Source organism: Diadema antillarum, unplaced genomic scaffold (assembly GCF_040938485.1).
Source record: "Diadema antillarum isolate AM-2024a unplaced genomic scaffold, OU_Dant_1.0 scf00000137, whole genome shotgun sequence".
Classification (NCBI taxonomy): domain Eukaryota; kingdom Metazoa; phylum Echinodermata; class Echinoidea; order Diadematoida; family Diadematidae; genus Diadema; species Diadema antillarum.
Genome location: NW_027271026.1, coordinates 2,072,501 through 2,096,804, shown reverse-complemented (window position 1 = coordinate 2,096,804; position 24,304 = coordinate 2,072,501). Strand labels below are relative to the sequence as shown.

The 24,304-nt window shown below is 38.8% G+C and overlaps 3 protein-coding genes across 3 annotated transcripts in view; all 3 read right to left on the bottom strand.

Annotated features, from left to right (window-relative positions):
• LOC139721081 (uncharacterized) overlaps positions 1-2,198 on the bottom strand; it is a 35,457-nt gene extending 33,259 nt beyond the window's left edge. Inside the window, exon 1 of the mRNA XM_071632411.1 lies at positions 2,117-2,198. Within this exon, the coding sequence (XP_071488512.1) occupies positions 2,117-2,198 (82 nt within the window). The remainder of the gene's footprint in view (positions 1-2,116) is intronic.
• Positions 2,199-10,065: 7,867 nt separating this feature from the next.
• LOC139721080 (dnaJ homolog subfamily B member 9-like) lies at positions 10,066-19,079 on the bottom strand. The gene is made up of 5 exons (XM_071632410.1): positions 18,842-19,079; positions 16,373-16,655; positions 14,410-14,813; positions 13,789-13,822; positions 10,066-10,136 (listed from the first exon to the last, which is right to left on the bottom strand). Exons 2-5 carry the CDS (start codon positions 16,596-16,598, stop codon positions 10,066-10,068), a joined length of 735 nt encoding a protein of 244 aa, XP_071488511.1. The 5' UTR covers positions 16,599-16,655; positions 18,842-19,079.
• A 2,711-nt stretch (positions 19,080-21,790) lies between these two features.
• The window catches only part of LOC139721079 (retinol dehydrogenase 8-like), a 4,461-nt gene continuing 1,947 nt past the window's right edge, over positions 21,791-24,304 (bottom strand). The window contains exons 3-5 of the mRNA XM_071632409.1: positions 23,607-23,700; positions 22,749-22,986; positions 21,791-22,034 (exon numbers count right to left, since the gene is read on the bottom strand). Of these exons, the coding sequence (XP_071488510.1) occupies positions 21,933-22,034; positions 22,749-22,986; positions 23,607-23,700 (434 nt within the window). The 3' untranslated portion in view covers positions 21,791-21,932. The remainder of the gene's footprint in view (positions 22,035-22,748; positions 22,987-23,606; positions 23,701-24,304) is intronic.

Sequence of the window (24,304 nt, the reverse complement as noted above, 5' to 3'; positions counted from 1 at the left end):
AAGGTATAAAATGAAAGAGAAAATATCATTCTATGAAAACATAATGACTTTATGTGGGCTGATCCTATGAACGGGTCAGGTTGGCGAATTAATCATTGCGTTGTACAGTTAATTTTTGACGAGATTTCAGTTTGCCGCGAATACGCGTTTCTGATTGGTTAATTCCCTCTGAGTGGAGAGTTGAACGAACCTCTCGCAATGACAGTAAACGTGTACTCTACATAACACTAATACGCTGTGTGTAGATGACAGTGTAGGACCCTATGGTGTGTGTGTGCGCGCGCGCACAATGTATGTATACGCGCTCAGGTTCAGGCAACTGTAGCAGCAAAAGATCACCACGTAAACAACAAGAACAACACTCCATTCTGATCGACAGCTCAACTTTGGCTTGAACTTTGTTTGCACAACTAGATAGAGTAGCGTGTATTAATAAATAGCATACAAACGAATAATAAAAGATTTAGCACTAAGTTTGCGCAAATGTGTTCTTTGGGGCTCTCTATTTGGTATTATGATAATTATTCCTTATTAATCCGCTGTATACATCGCTGAGTGATTTATTTAATGATACCCTGGGAGCGCATGATCATTCATGTATCTCAAATTGCCACACTATGATTTTTACTTGACGAGACTTTCAATTTTTGTTGTTTTCCAAGCGAGGGACCAATTCAGTTCTTATTGTGCTATTATAACAAGTATATCTAAAACGTTGACCATCATTCATTTGGTGATTCAACCTATGAACGGGTCGGGTTGGCAATAAATAGAAAGCCTTGTTCTAATTTGTCTCAGGGTCGTTTGGAAAATATCGATATAATGCAGAGATATGAGTGATGATATCATAAGCTCATTTTATATAATGTAAGCATTAAAAGGTGTCATTTATTTCAAATATTTACAAACCATGTCCATTAGTCACGGATAGTAGATCTTCATGTCGCCAATAAGTGAATCTCGTAGACCATGCACTTTGTCTCTGAATTATCTCGCAAAATCTCGGGTGCTGAGAAGGACATGCGCAAAAACCTGCGCGTACGATAAATTTTTGATTTGAGCTCATTAACAGCAGCGTTGCGGTCTGACTGTAATACAGTACGGCACATGAAAGATGAAAATAATAGGCATATGAACCCAGAATATAAACGCACACAAAATATAGGGCATACTGATGACCCAGACAGTCTCTATGGAAACGATTTCTCTGTCTTGTGTGCGTGTGTGTGTGTGTGTCTGAGTGTGTGTTGGAACGTGAGTATGATGTTTCATTTGCGTGTGATTAAATTAGGGAAATCATTTTGTGGTGATTGGAGTAAAAAATGAGATAAAGGTTCCCGAAAGAGTTATTAATCAGCAGCAAGAAATGTCCCCTCTATTCATTACGCATCAGGGGTAGTCACCCTTCCCCACCCCCCTCCCCAAAGCCGCCTCCGGTTTGGATTATACAGTTGATTGTTTTAGTTCTGCATGCAACACTCTGTAATAAGTTCTGGAGATGCTCTCCCTTTCTCTCTCTCTCTCTCTCTCTCTCTCTCTCTCTCTTAGCAGGCTAAACGTTTAAAAAATGATTTCATATAATGTATAGGCCCTGCTCATGATTGTTCAGGATATTACTTACGACAATATTCATTAACATTCATCCCAATGTATGTGTGTGTGTGTTTGTGGTGTATGTATGTATGTGTGTATGTATGCATGTCAATATTTTCTCGTAAAGAAATTATCAGTGGGATTGATTCATAACCGACTTATTTATGTTGAAGAGAGGTTATGCGCAGTATAAATTGAAAAATGAATTTGTTTTGTGTTTTGAATTGTATTTGTATTATTTTTGTTCAAGTTACACCCAGAATGGGTTAATTCATGAATAATTGAATGAAATCAATAATATCAAGGGGGAAAATGTATGTATACCCTCTCAACATGTTATCAGATTGCGTTGAGGGTATTCAGGAATTAGAAAATACGTCATTTTTTAATGCAGCAAACATGCCATGGGTGTATGAAGATGTGCAGAAAATGATGCGGACCTGTGAATTCAGTATTTTGGTCAATTCAATATCTACAAGAGGACACCACTCACAAACGTAGCCTACATCAATAAGAACCTTACCTGCTCTGATAATCCACGACAGGAGTTGGTACACCACGAATAGAGCGCCTCCGATCTTTCGCGCATCCCAAAGACACGTCATATTTTCCACTGCGCAGAACGACATCAGCGTTTCGTGTTGGCAAACTATCGCGAAGAGCTATTCATTCCGTATTGTAGCATATTAAGCACATCGCAAATCAGTTTCCTTGCCTCCGCAATAAGGTGGACCTTTATCATCTCTTGGCTCTTCCCCCCAATCACGGTGGAACCAGCAACTATTTCATCCACATTTTCTTGAATCTGAATTTCCGTCGTATCACAGTACATGTATCACCGCTTGGATGATGATTTAAGTTGGAATCACTAATTAGAAGTGGTATGTCCTTTTGTTTGTTTGGTTTTTAAAGTACATACACACAACGAAAACAAAAGCGAAAACCAAACAATAAAACGAAGAGGCAAGCACGGCGAAAAAAAAAATAAAGCTGATATCTGTTCAATACATGGCGCAAACGATTTTTATTCCAAAATGACGGATCCAAGGCAGAGCTATACATAAGTAGTTTATACCAAAAAAGAAACATGGAGTAAGGAAAAAAGAATTTTCACCCTACATGTCAGCGAGGCAGGCGTTTATCTACACGCTCTTTGGACTAACGCTCGCGTAACAGATGTCCCAGATCGGTGGTGTCGAGAAGGATGTTCTCATCTTATCCTCCTCGACGGAGTTACTTAGGTATCCAGCTCTTGGCGAAGACCTACCAGGAGCAGAGGAACGATAACATCTGCCTGGAGACGAGGTTATCCTCTCGCCCGGGGTTAATTGCGACGATTGAATCACTTACACGGGCAGCGCAGCGGGCCTTCCTCCCAACTAAAAACGCAGTCGCATTGGTTATACGATCGATTTGATGATGGGAGCTGCGGGGATGGAAAACAGTGTCGAGGTTGAGGGTTCCCATCCATGCAGGCAACTCGTGATGAATATCGGTAGATGAAGATTTATGATAATCTCAGCTAAGCAGCGAGAAAAAAAAATGTGTGAATGACATTACGAAACAGAGAGATGGCAAGGCCTAAACTAAGATGCCTACAAGATTCTACTGATAAACATATTGGCAAAAGGGTGGAGCTCTAGGAAGTTGGAACCTCGGCACAAAAAGAGGAAAATAATTCACGCTCGACTAAATATTAAAGGGATTGTATAGTTTTGGTTTGGACCTAACTTCAGGTTTCTGACATTTTTTGGTGAGATAACGAGAAACCTCTTATAAGATATAAAAGCGCTTGTAATTTCAGAGGGATTCAACGTTCACTTGATGAAAATTGGTTTTGACGTGGCTGGAATGTCAAAAAACAGAGTAATCCTAATAAAAGGTGGGACCCACCTTTTATTAGGATTACTTTGTTTTACTTTGTTTTTGGACGTCTCAGCCATTCCAAAACCGAATTTCATCTAATAAACTTTGAATTCCTCTGAGAATATGCTCTGTATGTTTCTTGATATCTCACAAAAAAAAACGTCAAAAGGCCAATCCTCATCTCCACCAATACTATACCATCACTTTAAGATAGGTATACATAATACCAAATACAATATTGTGATGATTCAAGTGTGACAATGTAGACTGAGCATTTTGTTATTGGTGGATCTGATATCACTTATAATCATTCAGAGACTTTCGGATACGCGTCTTTTGGAGTTTGTACATAATAATGTATTGGGAATCATCTTCTTCCGGTTTGTTATGGTCTTATCTATCAGGGAAGCTTTAGAAGTATTAATGGTTGAAGTATGCATCTTGTATTGCAGCACCGATTATAAAATACAATATGGCATTCTTTTTTTCTTCAATAGACCTCTGACCCTGTGTATCACCGTGTACAATGTAACCCGAATTCCAACAAATCTAGCGCGCTACCTATGAACATGAGGGCGCTATTGCAACATGCGACGTTGCGATCATAAATTTCTCCCTCACAAGTACACATATCAACCCTCAAAATCCTCACACACACAATACACGTACACAATCGTAAAAATATGGTATATGCAGCTGTATACACAGACGTAAGCAGAATCGGCCTTACCTAAATGAGTCAGTAATATCGGCTACATCAAAGAAAAATTTTACCCACATGGGTACAAACATGTGTTAATTCAATTCAAATCATTTGTGTGAGTCAAAATTCACCAAAGTTGAAGGGATTTGACTTTGGCAAGACTGACTGGACAGTGTACAATATTTTGTTCCTAAAATGCACTGCAGATTCATGCACTCACACATTCATAACATGTACATGTCGTGCACCCTGCACTTAACGTTGTATGTTCCCGGGAGTACAAACTAGTGCACTTGATACATGTACATGCCAGATAAATCTTGGATATATCAATGTACATGTACCAATAAAATGCAATGTCAGATACGGTTCCTACATGATCAAAGAAAATGTGAACAATTGTCCTCTATCAACATTTCCAAGGAAAGGTGGATTAAAGTGCTTTAAAATACTCATAGCAAAATACTGACAATGCTACAACAATGAAAACGAAAAATAATTCCACACTGTATGAGTCATTCAACACAGATTTCCTGAAATTAAATATTTATTAAAAATCTTTTCAGAAATATAAACATTTCTTTTTCCATTCTAATTTCACAAATGACAGATAAATATACCTCTTCTTCTTCATTAATAGTCTAGAGCATGACAAAAGACATACCTTGAATATATACATTTCACCCAAAATCTGACTGGAATAAACAAAAATTACACGAGAAACCACATTTAAGGATGGAAGAGCAGAAAGCTTACATAGACTACTGAAAGGCATCGACAATTCAAACACAATACAGTGCACTCCTGTTATAACGAACATGGTCATAACAAATCAGGGCTGCCAACTCTCACTCACTGAGAGTGAGACTCACTCATTTTGGTCCTTTCTCACTCTAAAACTTCATTTCATTTGCATGCATTTCTATTGATCTCACTCATTTTGACTCCTTAAATTATAGCATTGGCCTATGGGAGTCTCACTCTCAACTAGTTTCCAATGTTGGCAGCCCTGAAAATTCCAGTTACAACAAAATAAAAATGCCAGTCCTGAGGACTTTGTTACAGCAGGAGTCCACTGTGCAGTCAACTTCGCCTATGTCAAATGCAAAGGGTCCAGAGAAAATCCTTTGACTTTCATGAATTTCGATTTTAATACAGAATATAAGTCTCATATGTTCATAGTCATTGGGGGTTAAAAATCTTTCTTCGACTTAGCCAATTTTGTAACCTGTGAGCATGAGGTCAACGTAGGCGAAGTTGACTATGTTATGTCTTTTGATTGGTCACTTTTCACTTTCAAATGAAAGCTGATAAACAACTGGACATTAATTGATACTTACCTCACTACACTGAATAAAACCATTGCACCATGACACATATATAAAAATAACGATGTTGAGCAAACATAATGTGCACAAGGTTCAAAATGACTTTTAAAAGAAAATGAATGAAATAACTTTTTTTTCTGGTCGTTGCTCGTCACACAGCTTAGATAGCCCGTTAATTATTGCAATCCTTAAAGGGACACAGTCCTCACGAAATTTAAAAAAATATGTTGTTGTTGGTACCTCCAATGAACTACTTTCACCAAAAACAAACTTTAAAATCACCAAATAAGCTCGTACATTTTGGTTGAAAAAGTGTGACTCTGCATGGTGAATATGCTAATGAGCAAGTCTTGGCGGAGAGTCATACGTCGTCGATGCACAACTCTTCCCAGCCGTGTTCTGCTCGTTATCCGTACGCTCCCTAGTTTACCCGGATGCATGAAGACGTCGGTGGGTACTCCGACTCGTATTTGACATTGTTTCTACGTTGTGTGTGTGTGTGTGTGTGTGTGTGTGTATGTATTGTGTATTATATTCGCACGTGTGGACGGTACAACTAGATGATAGATCTACGGTAGATACGCGTACGCACCCCATACGCGGTTTGCCCTTCGCACTTTTCCAGTCTCAAGCGCAGCTGCAGCCCTACCTGTCGCCGCTCATGCATGTTCTATAGTACGTACAGAGTGTACATATTTGTAGGTAGAAACGATTCTACACAGGCCTGCAAGTACACTACAGGGGCGACCGCATTCAGCGTCGTCTGGTCAGGCTATCTTACATCAGTAGATTTGCTCGAATCGTGCAGAAAATTTCCCAGGAAAATCCTTTTTTCCGTCCCAGACCAACAAAAGTGTCGTGAAAGGTGAGCTGTATGGCTGGGAAATATCGGTACAACGATGCCGAACATAAGAAACTTAGGGCCTACAAAATCTCGAAATCGTGTTGTGACCTACCTGTGCGTGGACAATTTGTGAAGCGATGTTTTTACGTGGACCGGCAGGCTGTGGCCCTCGGTTATGTTATAAACCGAGAAAACTCCTGAAACCAGATGCAATCCTGACCATTTGCTCACATGAGTTATAAAACAGAAACACCTCGAGCATCGACTTCGAAGAGAACCGAGGGAAAAAAGCGTAGAGAGGTAAGGAAAGTGGCTAGCTATGTTTAATTTACCGTGGGCCTGCAGCCGGGGTTGGACTGCAGTACAGTGCCACTGAGCTAGCTGCTGCCAGTGCCGACTGGACATGCACGGCAAAGTGGAGCGAAATCATATCCCTACGACCCCCTGTGTTTACCCTTCCCGGCTCACGTCATATTTTTTTTTTTCGAGGAAAGGCGATTATCTGACTACTTACAGAAATATTGAGATACAAACAATATTTTCTTTGAAGAATTCGACTCTCTCATGCACAGGTTATCTTCGGTTTGAATGCCAAAATCGACTGGACGGAGTCGAGTGTACTGTGTATGTATACATTGGTATGGTAAGGATTTGCGCGCGAGAGTGGTTTCTACGCTAAGAAGTATGCAACACGGACGGAAGCTAGAAAACGACCGTGCCTATTTGATGTCAAGTTCATGGTATATTTGGTTTAAAAATACATATAAATTTATGTTTACAATATTAATTTTTCGTAAATTACACATATCTAAGCTTGAAATATTTTGTTTGAAATTATAAAACCACGAACTTTCACATTATATGATAAAAATTGCAACTAATCATTTGAACACTTAAATTGGTTTTTAGAGGCACGGCTGTCAACTTGGTGAGTAGGGCATGCACTACGTAGCATCTTTTTGCCGGCTCTTTCACGATCGCTTGCAGGAATTATTTTTCAAAAATCGCGTACGGAGACAATTTTTGATGTCCAAGCGTATAAATTGGTGAAAGTTTATATTTTTTACTCTTCTTAATTATCAGTACAGTGAAAATCTCAGGACTGCTTCCCTTTCCTGTTAAGGCTCTGGATAGCATGTTGTGCTATTTGGAATCTAACATATATGTTTTCCTCTGCAACTTGTGCAGAAAACAGACTGATGAAATGGAATCAAATACGGTTTATTCTAAAGAATGAATCTCAATAATTGTACTCATTGTGCTGTTGCATTGTACTACTTGTACCACAGTTCTAAAAACTGTCTTGATATCAGTCAGATTTCAAAAGTGAACAGGATCATCACTTATGAAAACCTTGTCACTACTAAACAGAAAAGTCTTTCAAACCTGAGGAGCAGAAAGAGGGCCAGGACTCTATATTTTCAGAGTGTACCTTTATATCATTTCCTTCCCAAGTCAATTAGATATTTGTTTGCAAAACCAGAAATCTTTCGTAAATTGCATGACATTCAAACACACAAAATAAAGCTTTTTAGACACTACATCCATTAGATCTGAACACAGAATCTAACTCATGAACATGGTCCACACACCTCATGTACTCCAAATATTGATGAAAGTGTAAATTTCCTGCACAGACTTGTTATGGGGATGCAGTAAATGCCAGAAGATCAGTGTAACACTGATCTTCGAGGAAATTTGGACAATCAATTCAATTGTTCTGAACTTTATAAAGTTTTGCTTGATCCCACATTGTGCAATATAATGTACACTGTATATGTTAAGGAACTCTACAACAATTTGTGATGAGTAAAAGGAATTTCATAAATCTTTTCTGAAGCGTACACATTTACTATAGACCCGTTATCAAGATATGTTATGGGTGAATATTATTCTCCAAGTGCTGCAGGGTCATTCTTCTCAGCCTGAAACCCAAGGCCCACTTTGGCTCCTGCAATATTTTTCAAGGCCCAGTCAGATCGAATACAAATCTTTTCTATTTCATTTTTGGCAAACATCCAGCCTGCCTGAGAGAGCTTGGTGGCCCATCAGTTAAGAGGCACTGCACTAAGGGACCTTGGTCAAGTGATCTGTTAATATCCTGGACAAATGATTTGTTTAATCCCTTTATATTTCCTTCTTTTTGTTCTACAGCTATGACATCCCCAACTCGTCGGGTGCCCGTGCATTGGCCGCTAACGCAATACAATTTGTATTGCGTTAGCGGCCTATGCACGGGCACCCGACGAACTGTCCTAGAGTTACCATCTGCACATGGGATCAACCATAACTTTCTAACTTCAAAACTTTTGAATGCATTGTCCAATTTTGCTCAAAACTCTCACAAATGTTTCATTAATCTTTCTGTAATCACTGTATCCATATTTATATTAAATTTAGAGGAAACTCTCCCTCTCAGAGGCAATCTGGAATATTGGTGTGTCAACCTAGCCGTTTGCACAACTCAAGAGAGGCTAACTCACAATGAGGAACAGCAAGATGACTGTACATTACCCGAAAGAGGAACAAATTCTGCTATAGAAATTTATGGAATTCATTAAAAAAAAATCAACATCAAAACTCTTTCTTTCATAAGACCACAATTCAATTAACATAGACTAATTAAACTGCACGTTATCAGCATCATAGATGGCATTGTATTGTCATGTAATTTCAATGGCGTTGAAAATTTCTTCCAGATATTGTACTACGCAATGAGATTCTAGTGTCTTCATAAGTCTGACAAAAGAGACCCCATGGTGGTAAGGCAACAAAATCTATCCTATTTGATTGTCATTCACCAAAATCCATTTTCATTCTTAGATTATAGTTTTCAATTATAATCACCAAAGTACTATTTTTTTTTTTGGGGGGGGGGGGTTGGAGTCTTCATACTTTTGAAAAGCAAGCACAAGTTTATTTATCCATAAAATTGATTACATTCAAGAAACTGGTTGCCTGGACGCATCTCAAAGAGATAGCAGAGACCCTTTTCGTGGCACTTTTTAAAAATCATTTCATTTCATTTCATTTTGTTATGTCTGATGCTGGTGGCAATCACACAAACATTATATATTTTGTAGCTGAAGCGATGTTAAAGAATGAATCCTTGTGAATTTTGTGGCACTGGTGAAGCTTCTCTCACATCTTGGGCAGTTGCTGGAAGTCACGGGACAAATTCAATGTGAAGACAGGCACCATCCTTCAAACGCAGCTGCATTGCCAAGACTGACACTCCATTTCCCAAGTCAATCATTGTGGGCTGCGATATCTACATCTGGCAGTTCATAATTATGGCATACAATGTCTGTATCATAGTGTGTTCACACATCTTCCGCAAGAAGGCGTTCCAGAATTGAAACGAACACAACCAGTGTGCGCCGTGAATCGCTGGCTCCAAGGATCGCTGCAACTTTTACTATGAAACAATTAGGAGCCCTGAAATTTCAGAATTCAATGTCTGTGAGCTAATCCGCAATGTCTGTTCACATTCTCATTACATCATGACAGCAGTGACCCTGTCAGAAAAAGGAGGAAATGAGTAGATCCTCCTACATTTAAAGCTGTGTCGGCTGGCGTGATTACGCACCAAAGAACAAGAGTAATTGAATTTGCAGAAAATTTATTCCTCCAAAAAAAAAAAATGATTGGCATCAATAACACATGTAATTGTGTCTGTCTTTTGAAGGGTCCTGCCTCATAAGAGTATCAGTCTGTTCCACACGAAGTTCTCATGAGCAGTCGGTGTATGTGGTGATTGTGTTCCCCACTCTCTGCGTTACAGTCCTGCAACTCCTTCCACCTGCAAAGTGAAAAGTAAAATGAGAGACACCCAATCAAAAACAATGCTCCTAAGATCATCTCATCTCTAATATAGCACTTAGATCTCACAGTGGAACCTTTTTTATAGTTCAGATAAAACAAAACCCTCAACAAATTGAATCTACAAGTCCAAACTTTTCTATATTTCCTTGTTTTTGTAGCCTAATAAAAGTGAAAAACCTGATATAACAAGCTTCATTGTAATTGCCATGGTTTTTTGTTCCACATTACGAGGTTCCTCTGTATGACAAAATTAGTACTGATGGTAAAGACAGCATTCATAACTAAGTGGCAGTGTGAAAACACTGTGATTTTAATAGAGTATTGACCGATTCTGTGACGCGCTATGTGTATATTTGGCATGGGCAGCGCCATTACTCGGTGTCTCAGCCGACCCCCCCTTCCCACTCCCCACCCCTCTCCCTACATTAGCACGCGAGCAGAATGAAAAACTGCTTTAGCCAATGGGCGTCTCGTACTGAGTGCGCGAACCTTTGTTACAAGTGCGTGATAAACATGTTGCCCGGGGTGGGGGAGAGCAGGGGGGGTCAGCTAAGACACCCACTATGGCTGCGCCCAGTGCCATGAAATGTCTGTTGCCCTCAACGAACCCGAATCGGTCAATAGGAAAATACCTAACTGGTACATGATTCAGAATCTTGAGAATCTGCATGCAAGTTTTGCAGTGGACTCCTGTTATAACGAAGTTCTTGGGACTGGCACCTTGCTTTTGTTATATCAAAATGTCGTTATAACCAAACAAGTAGACATTAAGAAACAATGAGCCAATAATGTTGCGCCCTGAATTTCTATTCTTAGTAAGGGGGATTTTTCTATTTCCTTGGGTTTTTTTACAACAGGAGTGCACTGTATGAAATTTGGAACTACACAATTCATTTTTCATAGATGGCATTAAGAGTGTAAGCATAGCACTGCCAGGATTTGGGGGTATAGAAAGTCTGTCCTACCACCACCACCACCACCACATTGAACTAGTAGGAATGCATATCACTCATCAACATACATGTACATGTATTATACAACGTCCAAGTAGATCCTTGTAATTTGATTGGAGGATTGTTGGTGACGTGATATTCAATAAGTACTCCATTCAACGCGCCGTGCAATTTTGGTTCTATTTTTGCGTGCAACTTGGTTCAATTTTTTCGTTCTATTCCACGATTCGAGAAATTGTACGATACTGCGTGTACAGTGCTGTGTGTTGCATATTGAGGATCGCATGCAGCTAGCGCAGTGTACGTGTGCTGTACATGCATGCTGCGCGTACGTAGGCCTACGTAGTACTACTGTACGTGTATGAGCGCTAGTATAGCTGTGACGTGTATCTACACTGATTGCACAAGCCAGAAAGAGAATCGCAGTGGATCCACATGTACAATAAGTACGGCTATATTTTTCATACATATATAGACTTCTAGGCCTACTTAGTCCAAAAAGATCTACTTGGACGTTGTATAAATCAAATAGTGTATGGTCTTTACTCGTGCAATGGAACGAGATTTCGCACTCGGCGAAAGATGAGGCGCACTATTCAACTCGGCTTCGCCTCGTTGAATAGAGCGCCTCTATCTTTCACCTTGTGCGAAATCTCGTACCATTGCACTTGTGACCATTCACTATTTGTATACTATGCAACATAGTACTCAAGAGGTTGACAGAAAATTAGTTTTATATGTACAAATGTATTATAAATAATACACACTACATCACCATTAATATGATTTGAATATTGAGATGCAACATGTGCATCTATAGTAAAGATCAAAGAATTGCATTGTAGCTGTACGGTTAGGTATCACTGAACATTTCCCGAATGTAAGCACAACTCCTGCCAGTTGACATAAGTGCATTCTAAGTTTTGACTAGCAAAGTCACTGAGGATTGGGAAGGGCAGTGTCTGTGACTTCTTTATCTGTACAGGTGATTTCTCATGCCAAAACCTTTCTTCCTCATCTGACATCTAAAGTATTCATACAAACACAGCAATTGTACAGGATTGGTTCATTCTGCAAAGTCTACACTACTTACATCAACTGTATCCTACATGTACATGTATTGCATACTGTTAGAAAGCCTAAAAAACAAAAACAAAAACTATTTTGTTTTAAAAGGCACATGCATGACTTGTACACATCCAACAAGTTGTAGTAATCCCTTTTCCCTAAACTACTAAGCTACACTGTATGATATTGCATGTATATAGAGAGTGTTGATAATGTGGAATTGCAGTTGCTTCATGTTAGTGTCTGCCACCGTAAAAACATAAACAAAATAATTCCATAAATACAGTGTAGGTATATTACATATGAACATGTTATATCAGTTAAGCCTAAATTACGGGGATTCATTGGAACCCAGAGATCATTTCCAGGTTGTTTAAAGATAAGAAGCAGAATTGTCATATGTTTTCAAAATAATGATACATACATGTAAATCTATAAATTCAGAGAATTCATTATTTATAAGTTTTCAACAGACTTCTGCCTGTGAGAAGATGAAAGAAACTTCAAAGACGTGATCAGTAAATACAAAGAATATAATAAAAAATGGCTTTTATTTTCTTGTTTTTGATCACAAAAAAATAAATCTTTATATTCAATAAGACTGTCTACTATAATTGCAATATTCTTGCCTCAATATTCTCTGCAAAAAAGACAAAAAGGAAGATATTTTACTTTAATTATACAGCTTTATTATAGCAGGAAGAAAAGCAGTACACTCAAATAAAGACTACACATATACACTTATTCAAACTTGATTTGAAGAACCACTAATTACTATTGGGAAGAATGCAACAGATGGCAACATAAAGATTTTGATGTTTTAGTTTTTCCACACACCATGCAGGATGATAAGGTACGGAGTAACAAGTGCACATGAATGCATCATTAAACAGAAAATATACTGAAACAACATTGGCACCTTTGCTTCCGTGAGTAGTTCGATGGACAACTTTTTGCTTTCGTGCAGCTACATTAATTGGATGTGGAAGATAAAATTAACATCTGATTTAATGAGAAATGAAAAGGCTTTAAAAAAAGCACAACAACCCTACATGCTGGCAGCTGATCTCCAAGACATGTGAATTTACGTAAGATTACAAAGTCTACTTGATAAAAACCAATGACAGGATGACAAACTTGACTTAAAGATGGAGCTGTACAGTAGGTGTCATTCACCAGAAGCAACGTACAGATATGGAAATATCTGTCCACATACATGGATATGTAGTTAACCAACTTACTAAGTATATAATCATCAGAAACAATGCTTTTGGACAATCTATCCATGGTACATTTTTTTATTGTGATATAACATATTGGTTCTTGAATGATTGTGAAGCAGAGTAGCCTGCAACGTTGTGTACACGAATCATGTTGGCAGCAGCAAGCATCACTACAGCTTATTCATCCGGAGTGTAAAGTAGAAACTTGCATTTGCACCAAATATGGTGTGAACATAGGTCACCTAACAACTTAGCAAGCATCTTGTATTTATGATTATTATACATCTGTACAATTGATTAGACGTTGGTACATTTACACCTCAGGTAAAATGTCAAAATTGGGTGCGATACTGTAATCTAATCATTGAAATTTGAGGCATCTTACCTGATCTTGAACCTTGACTGTGAAATCCCTGAGCCTGTAGATGGAGAGAAGACAAGAGAAGATGAGAGAAGAGAAGACAAGGAGAGGAAGAGAGAGAGAGAGAGAGAGAGAGAACAGACGGATATGGCTACTGTAAAATCAGAAAGTTTCATCTGCAGTTTAATTTTGCAAATTTCACGAGCCAAGACTCGTGAAACAAATAAACACATGACAGTTCTTGACTAGACATACTATATAAATGCATTGAATGCTAGTGGCAATTTGCTAAAATGTCATGTTGCGAACAGGGCTGTCAACTCCAATTTGCCAAAATTTCAGGCCACAAAAATACCTTGCTTTACAGTACAGTGTATGTCAACTTTGTCACTATGAATCTCGACCATTAAAAAAAAATTGTGTGTATGCGCATGCATTTCCCGAAAGTGTGCTTTCTGCCCATTTTCATTCAAATTCATTACATTTCGTTTTCTCCAATGTCCCTAAACATCATATGTAAACAAGCTCTATGAAGAAAAAGAAACTAAGAGTGATGCAAGTAAAATCATAACTGTGTGATGTAGAATGATGCTGCAAAATTTTAATGTCACTCTCATTTTGCATGCAGGCAAACTGTGTGCTTACCTGGTGTTCCCTGAAGTGTGCATTCCTGAAACCTGATCCAAAGTCACCAAAGCCGTGTCCTCCACCGAACCCATGTCCCCCACCAAATGCGTTGCCCCCTCCAAATCCAAACCCGCCCATGTCACCACCAAAGCCGAAAAAGTCATCCTCCGCGTCGTCCCAGAAGGACCCGAAGTCGAAGAACCCATCGCCAAATTTTACTTTTTGCTTGCGTCCTTTTTGGCTCCTGTGTCCCCTGTGTTGTCGGAAGCTCTCGTCGAATCCATGAAAGAATTCGTTAAAGTTGAAGTGGGCTCCGCCTCTCCTGTGGCCTCCGCCCCCGCGAGATTGTTGTTCCTCAAAGGCAGCTGCTCCAAGCATGTCGTACTCCTTCCTCTTGTCCTCATCTGAAAGCACCTCATAAGCTATGTAGCAATATCGTGAAAAAAAAATCAAGCCATTTAAGAGAATATGCCAGCAGCAAACCTAAATTCATATTACCCACAGCTTCGGGGGGTTCCAAGTCAATAACACCAGATTGGCAGAATAAACACAAATTTACAATTGTATGTTAAATATGTACCTTTTGACAGAAAGTAATCACAGTTAACCAAGTGCTCAAATTTGTTACTTACATATAGCTGTATCATTGGTAATTAAACCTCTATTTACATTAACACCCCCCCCCCCCCAAAAAAAAAAAGGTGCTCCAACAGTCCAAATTTTAGCGAACACTGTCCAGCAATTAATCTACGTACTACATCCCCACAAATTTCAAGTACACACCACGTCTTACAATCAACAAACCTACAGTCTGGCATTCTAAATTTTGAACATTAACACCCAGGTGAGGTCACATCACAATGTGTTGCATCATGGAGCTACATTGTACACTGTACAGTAGCTCCATATGGTTACATCAAGACTGATATGTACTGAAAATCATACCACCTGTGTTTAACTCTTTTCGTGTCATGTTCGCACGTCCCACTCAATCGACGTGCCAACTTTGAATATTCCACTCAAACGCACTAATCCGCTTAAACCGATCGATAAATTGCCTTATTCCACAGTACAATGAAAGCTTTTCTCGCGCTTTTGTTCCTTTTACATACAGCTTACATTCTATGTGGTGATTGACTATCAAGCGGTGTTCCAAACTAAATTTGCGTGTAAATTCTAATAAGTTTTTTGCACGGTTTCATGTGCAAAAGTCATGCCTGTACAGTAATGTATCAACTGGTCATTAAAAAAAATAAATAGAAATAGATTTGTCATACAATTCATTTCAAAGCAAAGCTTGGCATTCCTCTTCAACTTTGCTACTATGTCCAGCTTAACAGAAATTTGTAGAAGTTATATAGATTGGACAAACAGAATTCTTTTCACAACTACCTTCGTGTCTCAGAATAACATGGCACACAGGGGGTTTCCACCTTGGCAAATAAAGAGTCAATGAAATTCCGTCTGAGATGTTAAAAATGTTTTTTTTTTTTTCTCACGAGTAGTTTTTCACACTCTGCTGGGTGAGATGAACTTCCTATTTCTTTAATTCCTCAGAATCAAGACATTTATTAGTGGAACATACATGATGAGCAAAAATATTCGCCTGCATCTTATTTTGTGCTGGTTTCTGGTCGCGCGAAATGCAATAAAGAATTCACATGCCGCGAAAAGTTACATTTTACAATAAACCCTTGGAATATCATGTCCGGCTCAAGAGTTGTCTGAAATCTACATTTTGCATGGTCTACAGTTACATTATAGGGTAGGGTTTGTTGTAGTTCATTGGATGACTGGCTTCAATGCACACACCAAGATCACATTTTGTGACTAGGGGCTGTTGTATTGTATATATTTGGCATACTGCAGAATGTTTGGATCAATGCACATGAATGCAAGTAAGACATGGTACATGCCCCTCAGTCATTGTTCTAAGGGGGGGGGGGGTATACATGCATTTTGCTTGTTTTTAACTGATTACCTTTCGCTATCTCTCTGAACTTCTCTTCTGCATTAGCGTCTTTGCTCTTGTCGGGGTGGAACTTGACTGCTAACTTGCGGAAAGCACGCTTGATATCCCTGTCTGAAGCTGTCCTGCTAACTCCTAAAACCTTGTAGTAATCCCTGGTGGCACTCTGAACATAATCCACAAGGATGACTGCCACGAAGCTGATGGCAGCAAGGTGATAACAGGTTTGGCACTTCATCTTCAATGTCCTCGCAACGGTTCTGCTTTGAGCAGTGTCTGCGTGTTCTGTTTATTTCTGCAAGGAGGGATATAGAGACATGTGGGATGAATGTATCATACTCAGATGGTTCAAAGGGCAAGATAGCACAGTATTATTACATTAGCAGGGAGATATGGGTCTCGTTGGAAAACAGGCTTGTTTACAAAGAAGGCTTAATTGACACTGATGAACTGGTCAAGTTGGGAGGAGGAAGATTATGCGGTGTTATCCAACATTTGTGAGAGGTGTGTCAGAACACCTCAAGTAGAGTTCTCGTGAGAAAAAAGAATTGCATCTGCTGCCTACAATGTACAGAACAAGAAAGCAATTTTACAATCACAGAACTTTGCCAGCATACCGTAGTACCTGTACTTGCAAATTCTTGGTGTATCAAGGGCAGATCTCATACGTAGTCATAGCTTTCACATTCAAAGATGACAATTTGTAACAAATACAATCAAATAGGTGTACATCCCCTTTCCATTTTGGGCTTCAAATATACAATCTAGGCCCTTCCCCCTATGTAATACAAAAATCAGAGTTACAAAGACACGTGTTATTCTACATTCAATACCTTTTAGTTACTTGCCAAAGACTCACTCCTGTACCTGTATTATTATATATTTCAGCATGCTCACAGACAATCATTACACTCATCGTACCCACCTCGGCGTATATCCAGTCTTGGACGTTGCCGAGCATCCACGTAGAAGTAGAAGATTAATTCAATAATTGAATAGTTCCATGGTGTAAACATCATTATGAGCATGGTATTGACTACCAAGGTACTCTCAGGAGTGGATATTATTGGCTCTAGATCTAATCAAATAATTGGCACTATAGAGTTCTAGTCTCCAAATAAAGAGGGCAGAGAAGCTTGTTCAAATTGAAGCCTATTGCAGTAATGAACAGACTAATGTCAGATTTAGAAAGCTGCTCTTTTCAATACCTCCTGTTGACACCATCGCCATCGGATGATCCAGCTAACGTTAACATATCAGTTGAATTACATTCTAAGCTATATTAACAATATGGCAATATATAGACAGAAAGATCCGTCTGTCCGGAGGACTCTTTTATATTTTGCCATTAACGCTGTCCTCCGTAGACAGACGGAAGGTTGCACTACCCATTGCTGTGTGGATGTTCTTAACCACTGTCTCTATGGAAAATTGGGTGCGGTACCTCACCCTTCTCGATTGCGTCTAATTCACGGCCCTAGGTCGGCAAATTTAAGCTTGTATGGTGAAATTATTTTTTTAAGAATACGTTACACTCACCAGATTAATGAATAATCCAACATTTTAGGAGAAATTCAACGTAAAACACAGCCTGTCGCGTCGTCACGTTCAAACTGCAGAAACATACACTATGAATCTATTAGCCAATCACATGCGAGGTAGTTTCTACGTGTTTGTTTTACTAAAACAGGTACCTCGCATGTGATTGGCTTAGCAATTGTTACAGATTCAAAATGGCGAGTTACTGCTCGCGAACGGCGATGTTGCGATATCGATAAAATTTCTGCATTACAACCGAGGTTATGTGAGTATTTCGATTGCACAACGTGAGAAATTTATCCCAAATATTGCTGCATAATGTGTCATGTCATGTCATACTTGTTTGAATGTAAAAAAGCTGTCTGAAATTTGGTTTATCGTAACGTTTGATCTGTGCGCGACTGCTCCACACAGGAGCCGCAATCATTGACTTCGGTCTGTATACGGAGGGGATCCGTGAAGCCAGACGCAGTCTCCGCGGAACATTCCCCGACGGACAGATACAGACCGATCTTTCGGTCAAGGCAATATATACCTTTAGCCCGATCCGACCAGACGCTGTGCATTTTTACAGCGCCAGGGCTGTGACTGACTGTGTCTGTGAGCCTTGAGCTGTGATAGTAATAAAGTACCGGTAATAATACAATAGCCCCACTTATATGCCATGGTTGACTGCTAACACTAACGCTAAACAGTAATAACAGGCAACTGCTACATAAGTCATAACTGCGAACAGTTTACACATAACACTTAACAGCCCAGCCGCTGTGCTTTATTCGCACGGCGTCTGGTCGGGCTACTACCGTATCAAAATAATGTTTATAGAAAAAAGTACTTCATGAAAATCATTTTGCAGTGCCATCACCACTATCATGGCAGTAATCTAGTTCTGGCTGACATTTATTTCGACTGGAAGCGAGCCGGAGATCATATTTTACTTACCAATAATAAGAGCCGTGTAACGTTAACGTTAGATGAAATGGGTTCCGAACGGGTTGCGGCCGTTTCTAAACGACGAGGTCCAAAAATGCAAATCCGACGATACTGCGTTAATGGACTAGAATATCATACACGTCAAAGATTGCCGATTATTGATTATTCAGGGAAATTATGGGACAGGCTCTGCACACTACAGCAAGTAGATGTTGATATATCCCCAAGCCTTCAACCCTCGTTACTCGCGCTGCATGGTACTGGTGATCACTGTATCGCCTGTATGACGAACGCGACCCTACTATAAATATAATCTACGTACATTATCCCTCGTGCATTTACACGTACGGGATACACACACAGAACTGTGTATTGAGTTCTGTGGATACACACCGTTCGTAGAGCTAGAGTACGATAAATACGCCCGGTTCCGGATAAGTCGTTTTCTATAACAAGCTCAACTTCGCCTGTGTCTAGCTTCTTGTCGCATAAGGGTACGAACATCAAACAGCTGTTTACAAGACTATGCTCAAAGTTTAACCGACGGGGACCAATTCTATTGGTCAGAAGTATCCGTAGCGGGATTTCGCGTTTCACAAATTACTAAGTACAAGTAACCGAGTGTTTGGCTTTGCTTGCTAACAACGGCACTGACTCATGAGACTGATAGAAGCTCAGAGATTTTAGACATAGGCATAATACGAGTCCTTTAAATTCACATATAGTAGTCCGCTTCGTTTAATCAATGGAAGGAACACGCTAAAGCCGCTTTTTGTTTTTGTTTTTGTTTTTGTTTTTGTTTTTTTCGGGGGGGGGGGGGGTGGGGATGATGAGGCCTTGGCCGGGCCTCGGAGAGTTTCTGGTGAAGCTACTCCAAACGAAGTTAATAATACTATCAGAGGCACTGAAGCCAATAGTTTTATCCAGAAAGTCGAATTGAATTACGCAGAACAGTTATCATTTGCTTTATATTTTGGATCAAACGTTTAAACGAAAGCAAGGGAAATTAGATGTCGTGTGGCGGATGCCATGTTGTGGACGTAGGTATCCCAGAGTGACTGTGTACGAAGCAGAGCGCGTTGTCACACTCACTTTGTAGGCCCATATATATATATACGTATATATATATATATATATATATATATACATATATATATATATATACATATATATATATATATATATATATATATATACATATATATATATATATATATATATATATATATATATATCACGAACCAGCATGTGGTGGGTGGGAAGGTGCACTCCAATGTCTTTTGTTAACCATATCGGTACTTTAGCAATGATTGACAGATGAGGTCATCTGAGGAATATTGGTTTGGAAGGATTTTTTGTGGGCGTTCCCAAGTAATTTGAACAAAAATAGAAGAAAAAATTGTAAAAAAATATGGAACGTTTCTAAATAGTCGTTTCACCGCAAAAGTGATCGTGAGGGTATACCCTACACGAATCAACATGCATTTGGATTTCAGGGGCCCTTTAACAGATAACCAAGAATTTGTTCATGATATCTGATTCCCTTTTTCAAAATCTCACTTAAAAGTGATCGTGAGGGTATACCCTACACGAATCAACATGCATTTGGATTTCAGGGGCCCTTTAACAGATAACCAAGAATTTGTTCATGATATCTGATTCCCTTTTTCAAAATCTCACTTAGGTACCTCTGTGTACTACGCCTTTTCATGATACTTATCTAACAGAAGAGCGAAATTTGGAGAAAAATTAGTACTTTGTATACGCTGTTTTATTGTAGTCAGAAAGACGCATCAACATTTTATCATAACCATGAAATGTGCATTCAAAGAACTAGAAACAACTGATGTTATCATTACTATTGTTGTTCTTGAGCCGTGCATGCGCAGACGATTTTGCTATACATGTATAGGAGCATATTTCTGCCTGAAGTAGTGGTGCATTAGAAATAATAATGATTATCATAATCATTACTACTCTGGTCATATTCATCATGACTATTGTCGTTCTCAACCTTTTTTTTTTTTCGACATGAGTATTCTTCACCAGAACTATAATGTGTGGAAACATGACCTCCACAATTACATCGTGAATTACCACTTTTCTCGTCTTGTACAACAATCCTCAGCTCGACAGAGTAATAGTGATGTTAACGAACATGATCGAAAGCTATACTGTTTGTTTTTTTCAAAGTAAACACAATTCGAAACTGGTATACATGTGGATATAAGGTATATACATTGACTGTAGAATTTGGTACGTTACGAACCAATGTGTAAATTGTTTTAATTCTCACAGTCATACAGAACGAGAATCATAGCGATGGGTAATATTATAAAACAACTACTCGTGATATATGATAATGATTCATTGACAAATAACAATGGCATGATTCACTCACTAAAAAGAATGAAAACGTGTGCACAAGAAACAATGATATTTAAGGACTGTAACCATTACCGTATGTTCAGAAGCACAAAACACCCTTTAAGTCATTTTTAAAAAAATTCCAACTAAAGTCATAGTAGTAGAAATTATTCATTAGGTATACATTCAGCGTTTATGGAGTGTCGATCAATATTCTGATAATCCGTACCGTTACTGTATAAATACTCACGAAATAAATGATTGCCAATGTGTAAATTCAGCACTTTAGTCATTATAGAATATCGTATATCTTCATATCAAGACAATAATGATCAGTAATTGGAACAAAATGACAGATACATAAATTCAAATTATTAATCTGGCCTTTGATATCATTGTACTACATAATTATAAATGGCAATTCTGACAATTTGATGTTTGTATAACCAATAAACGAGAAGAGTTATGATTTTGTGTAACATTACTTCATGAAGTCTCCCTGATCTCAGATAGACGTGAAGTTTCTTTTGAAGTTTCACCAAGAAATACTGTAGACATCCTCTGCATAGAATAGTCTATGGCTGCCAGTGGTATACTAGTAACTTCAGAGTCAATGCGCGCCAATTCGCGACGGTTAATTTCACTTTGTCCACACAGCAAGTTGCAACACGAGAGTGGTTCGTTGGTTTTCGAAGGAATAAAAGTCCATGTGTTCGTGACACCGTGACGAAAGTTAGCACTTCGGGGCATTTTGTTCCAGCAGCTCGGCTTGGTAGTCAACGATGCTGTCCCCTGTCGGATCGACAAACACCTTTCTGGCAAACTCTTGTACGTGCTATAAGTAAAGAATTAATATTGTTCGTATAATTTCTTTAAAATATCATTTAAAAAAAATATAGAAGAACAAAGAGAAAAAAACGAGTGTTTTTCACAAAGACCAGACAAGCAAAGTAGAGACTAACTACAGGCCCTAACTGAAGCATAATTATCGAATGACTGTATTATTCATGATTATCATCATTTGTTTTTTCGTAAATTACTCTCTTACGGCACCAGAATCTGGCGCCATAGTACAATATTAATTTCACATTCAAAGTGTTTGTAATTCATCAAGGCAGAAATTAAGAATATGGGAATAAACCCTCTCTTTAAAGTGACTCTCTTGACACAATTATGTACTAACAATAAAAAAAAAAATGATCATTGAGATGTGAACTTTCTTCAATTTATTTCCCTCTAACTTTTTTGTTAGAGGGAGACAAATTGACGAAAATTTACATCTCAGCCTACACCTCTTTTACTTAATATTCTCGTGCATTCAACAATGATCATTTTCGTTGATTTTTTTTCTGTTGGTTTGTTGATTTTCTCGTCGTTATTAGGTATGGGTTGTTGTTGTTTTTCCTTTAGAGGATGTTAGAATGTTGATTCTAGTGGGGAAACTACCGCTCTCGAGACTTCAACTCATGCAACTTGATTCTATCTTGGGTTAATACTATTATTATTAGAATTCACATTACAACATTATTAACCGGTGAATGATGTTCACCTCCGAGGTTTGGTAACGGAAGTGCGGTTTCTCCGCAAGTGCAGCCTCCTTCACCACCTCGGCCACGTCGACGGGCTGCACGGCGAGCCCGTGCATGTCCTGGAAATGTTCCGCCAGTCTCTTGTCGACGTCGTCGATGTCGGGATTTTGAAGTATTTCTCCGACACTCCCGAGACCAAGGGCGCCGATGTTTTCTCGCATCGCCGTATTCACTGGACCGGGCTGGATCACACTAACCCTGATAGTAAGATGTCACATCCATGTACAGTAATTTTCAATTACAAAGGGCGTTTCCGGTACATTACTATTAAAAATTTTATTATAATTATTCAATTATACTTACGTGTATAAGGGATTTATAGCTTCGGCAGACACGAGTGTTAATCGCAAACTGTCACTTTTACAACATCTTTTATTTTCTAAAAATGTCTCTGTGTGTTCTTATTCTTCATCCACATAGCCACCACTTTAACATTGTGTTAATTAACGCGCATCCAATGACAAATTTCATATCATGTTGCATCCACAATACTAACAGCGTTCTTAAAGGCATGCATTTGACAGAAAAAAAGTATCACATTATTTACTGTAATTGCTTTGTTGAGTCACCTCTCATTTATTTGCCAAATAATGACTCATCGTTAGAGACCAATGTGCCACCTGCTTGCATAAAGACATACGCCCATACACACATAAAGTGAAATACGCACACATATTACACACACACACACACACACACACACACAATACATCCTATAATACATCTGCACATACACATATGGATACATACTATAAAAGTACTCACTTTATTATAATTATATATAAAACACACACATGTAAACGAACAAATTTGCATACCAAACATTGAAGAAGCGACAAACGATTGCTATTTCTTGGCTGAATCCTTCGATGGCATGTTTGGACGCAGCGTACAGGCCCAGGTAGGGAAAAGCTGTGCGGAAGAATATAGCAGATCAAGATAAAGCGTTTTTACGAAGGATGATATTGTTTTGGTTGAGATGGGGGATTCAATTTTTTACTTTCGTGAGATAATTAGAAACCACTTATGAAATATGAAAGAGCATACAATTCTACGAAGTATTCAAAGTTTATTCGATGAAAACTAGTTCTCTTTTTGCTTGTTAGCTCATGAAACCCCAAAGTGCCCCCTACTTTTGAAATCGTTCCGCCGCCGGTGTGATATTGCAGAAAATATATCCAGAAACAAAGACGTCCTATTGGTGGAACTCACCTTTTATTAGGACCACTTTGTTTTACTTGTACCAAGGAGCTTCAAGTTCCTTGCTTATACAGCCCATGCGTTCGACACTAATATTGATAGCCAAATAAAGCCGAGACTGACACTATACGCAAAAGAGGCTCACGAGACCGGCACTATATAGGCAGACAAAGACCACGAGATCCTTGTAGTTGAGATGGCGCTGTCCCGTCCAGTTAGTTAAAATCGATAACGTAACGAAAGTGCATTCGCCAGTATGTTATGTTTCACTTTATGTCATTAATGCAACACCCTGTACAAATGCATACTTGTAACT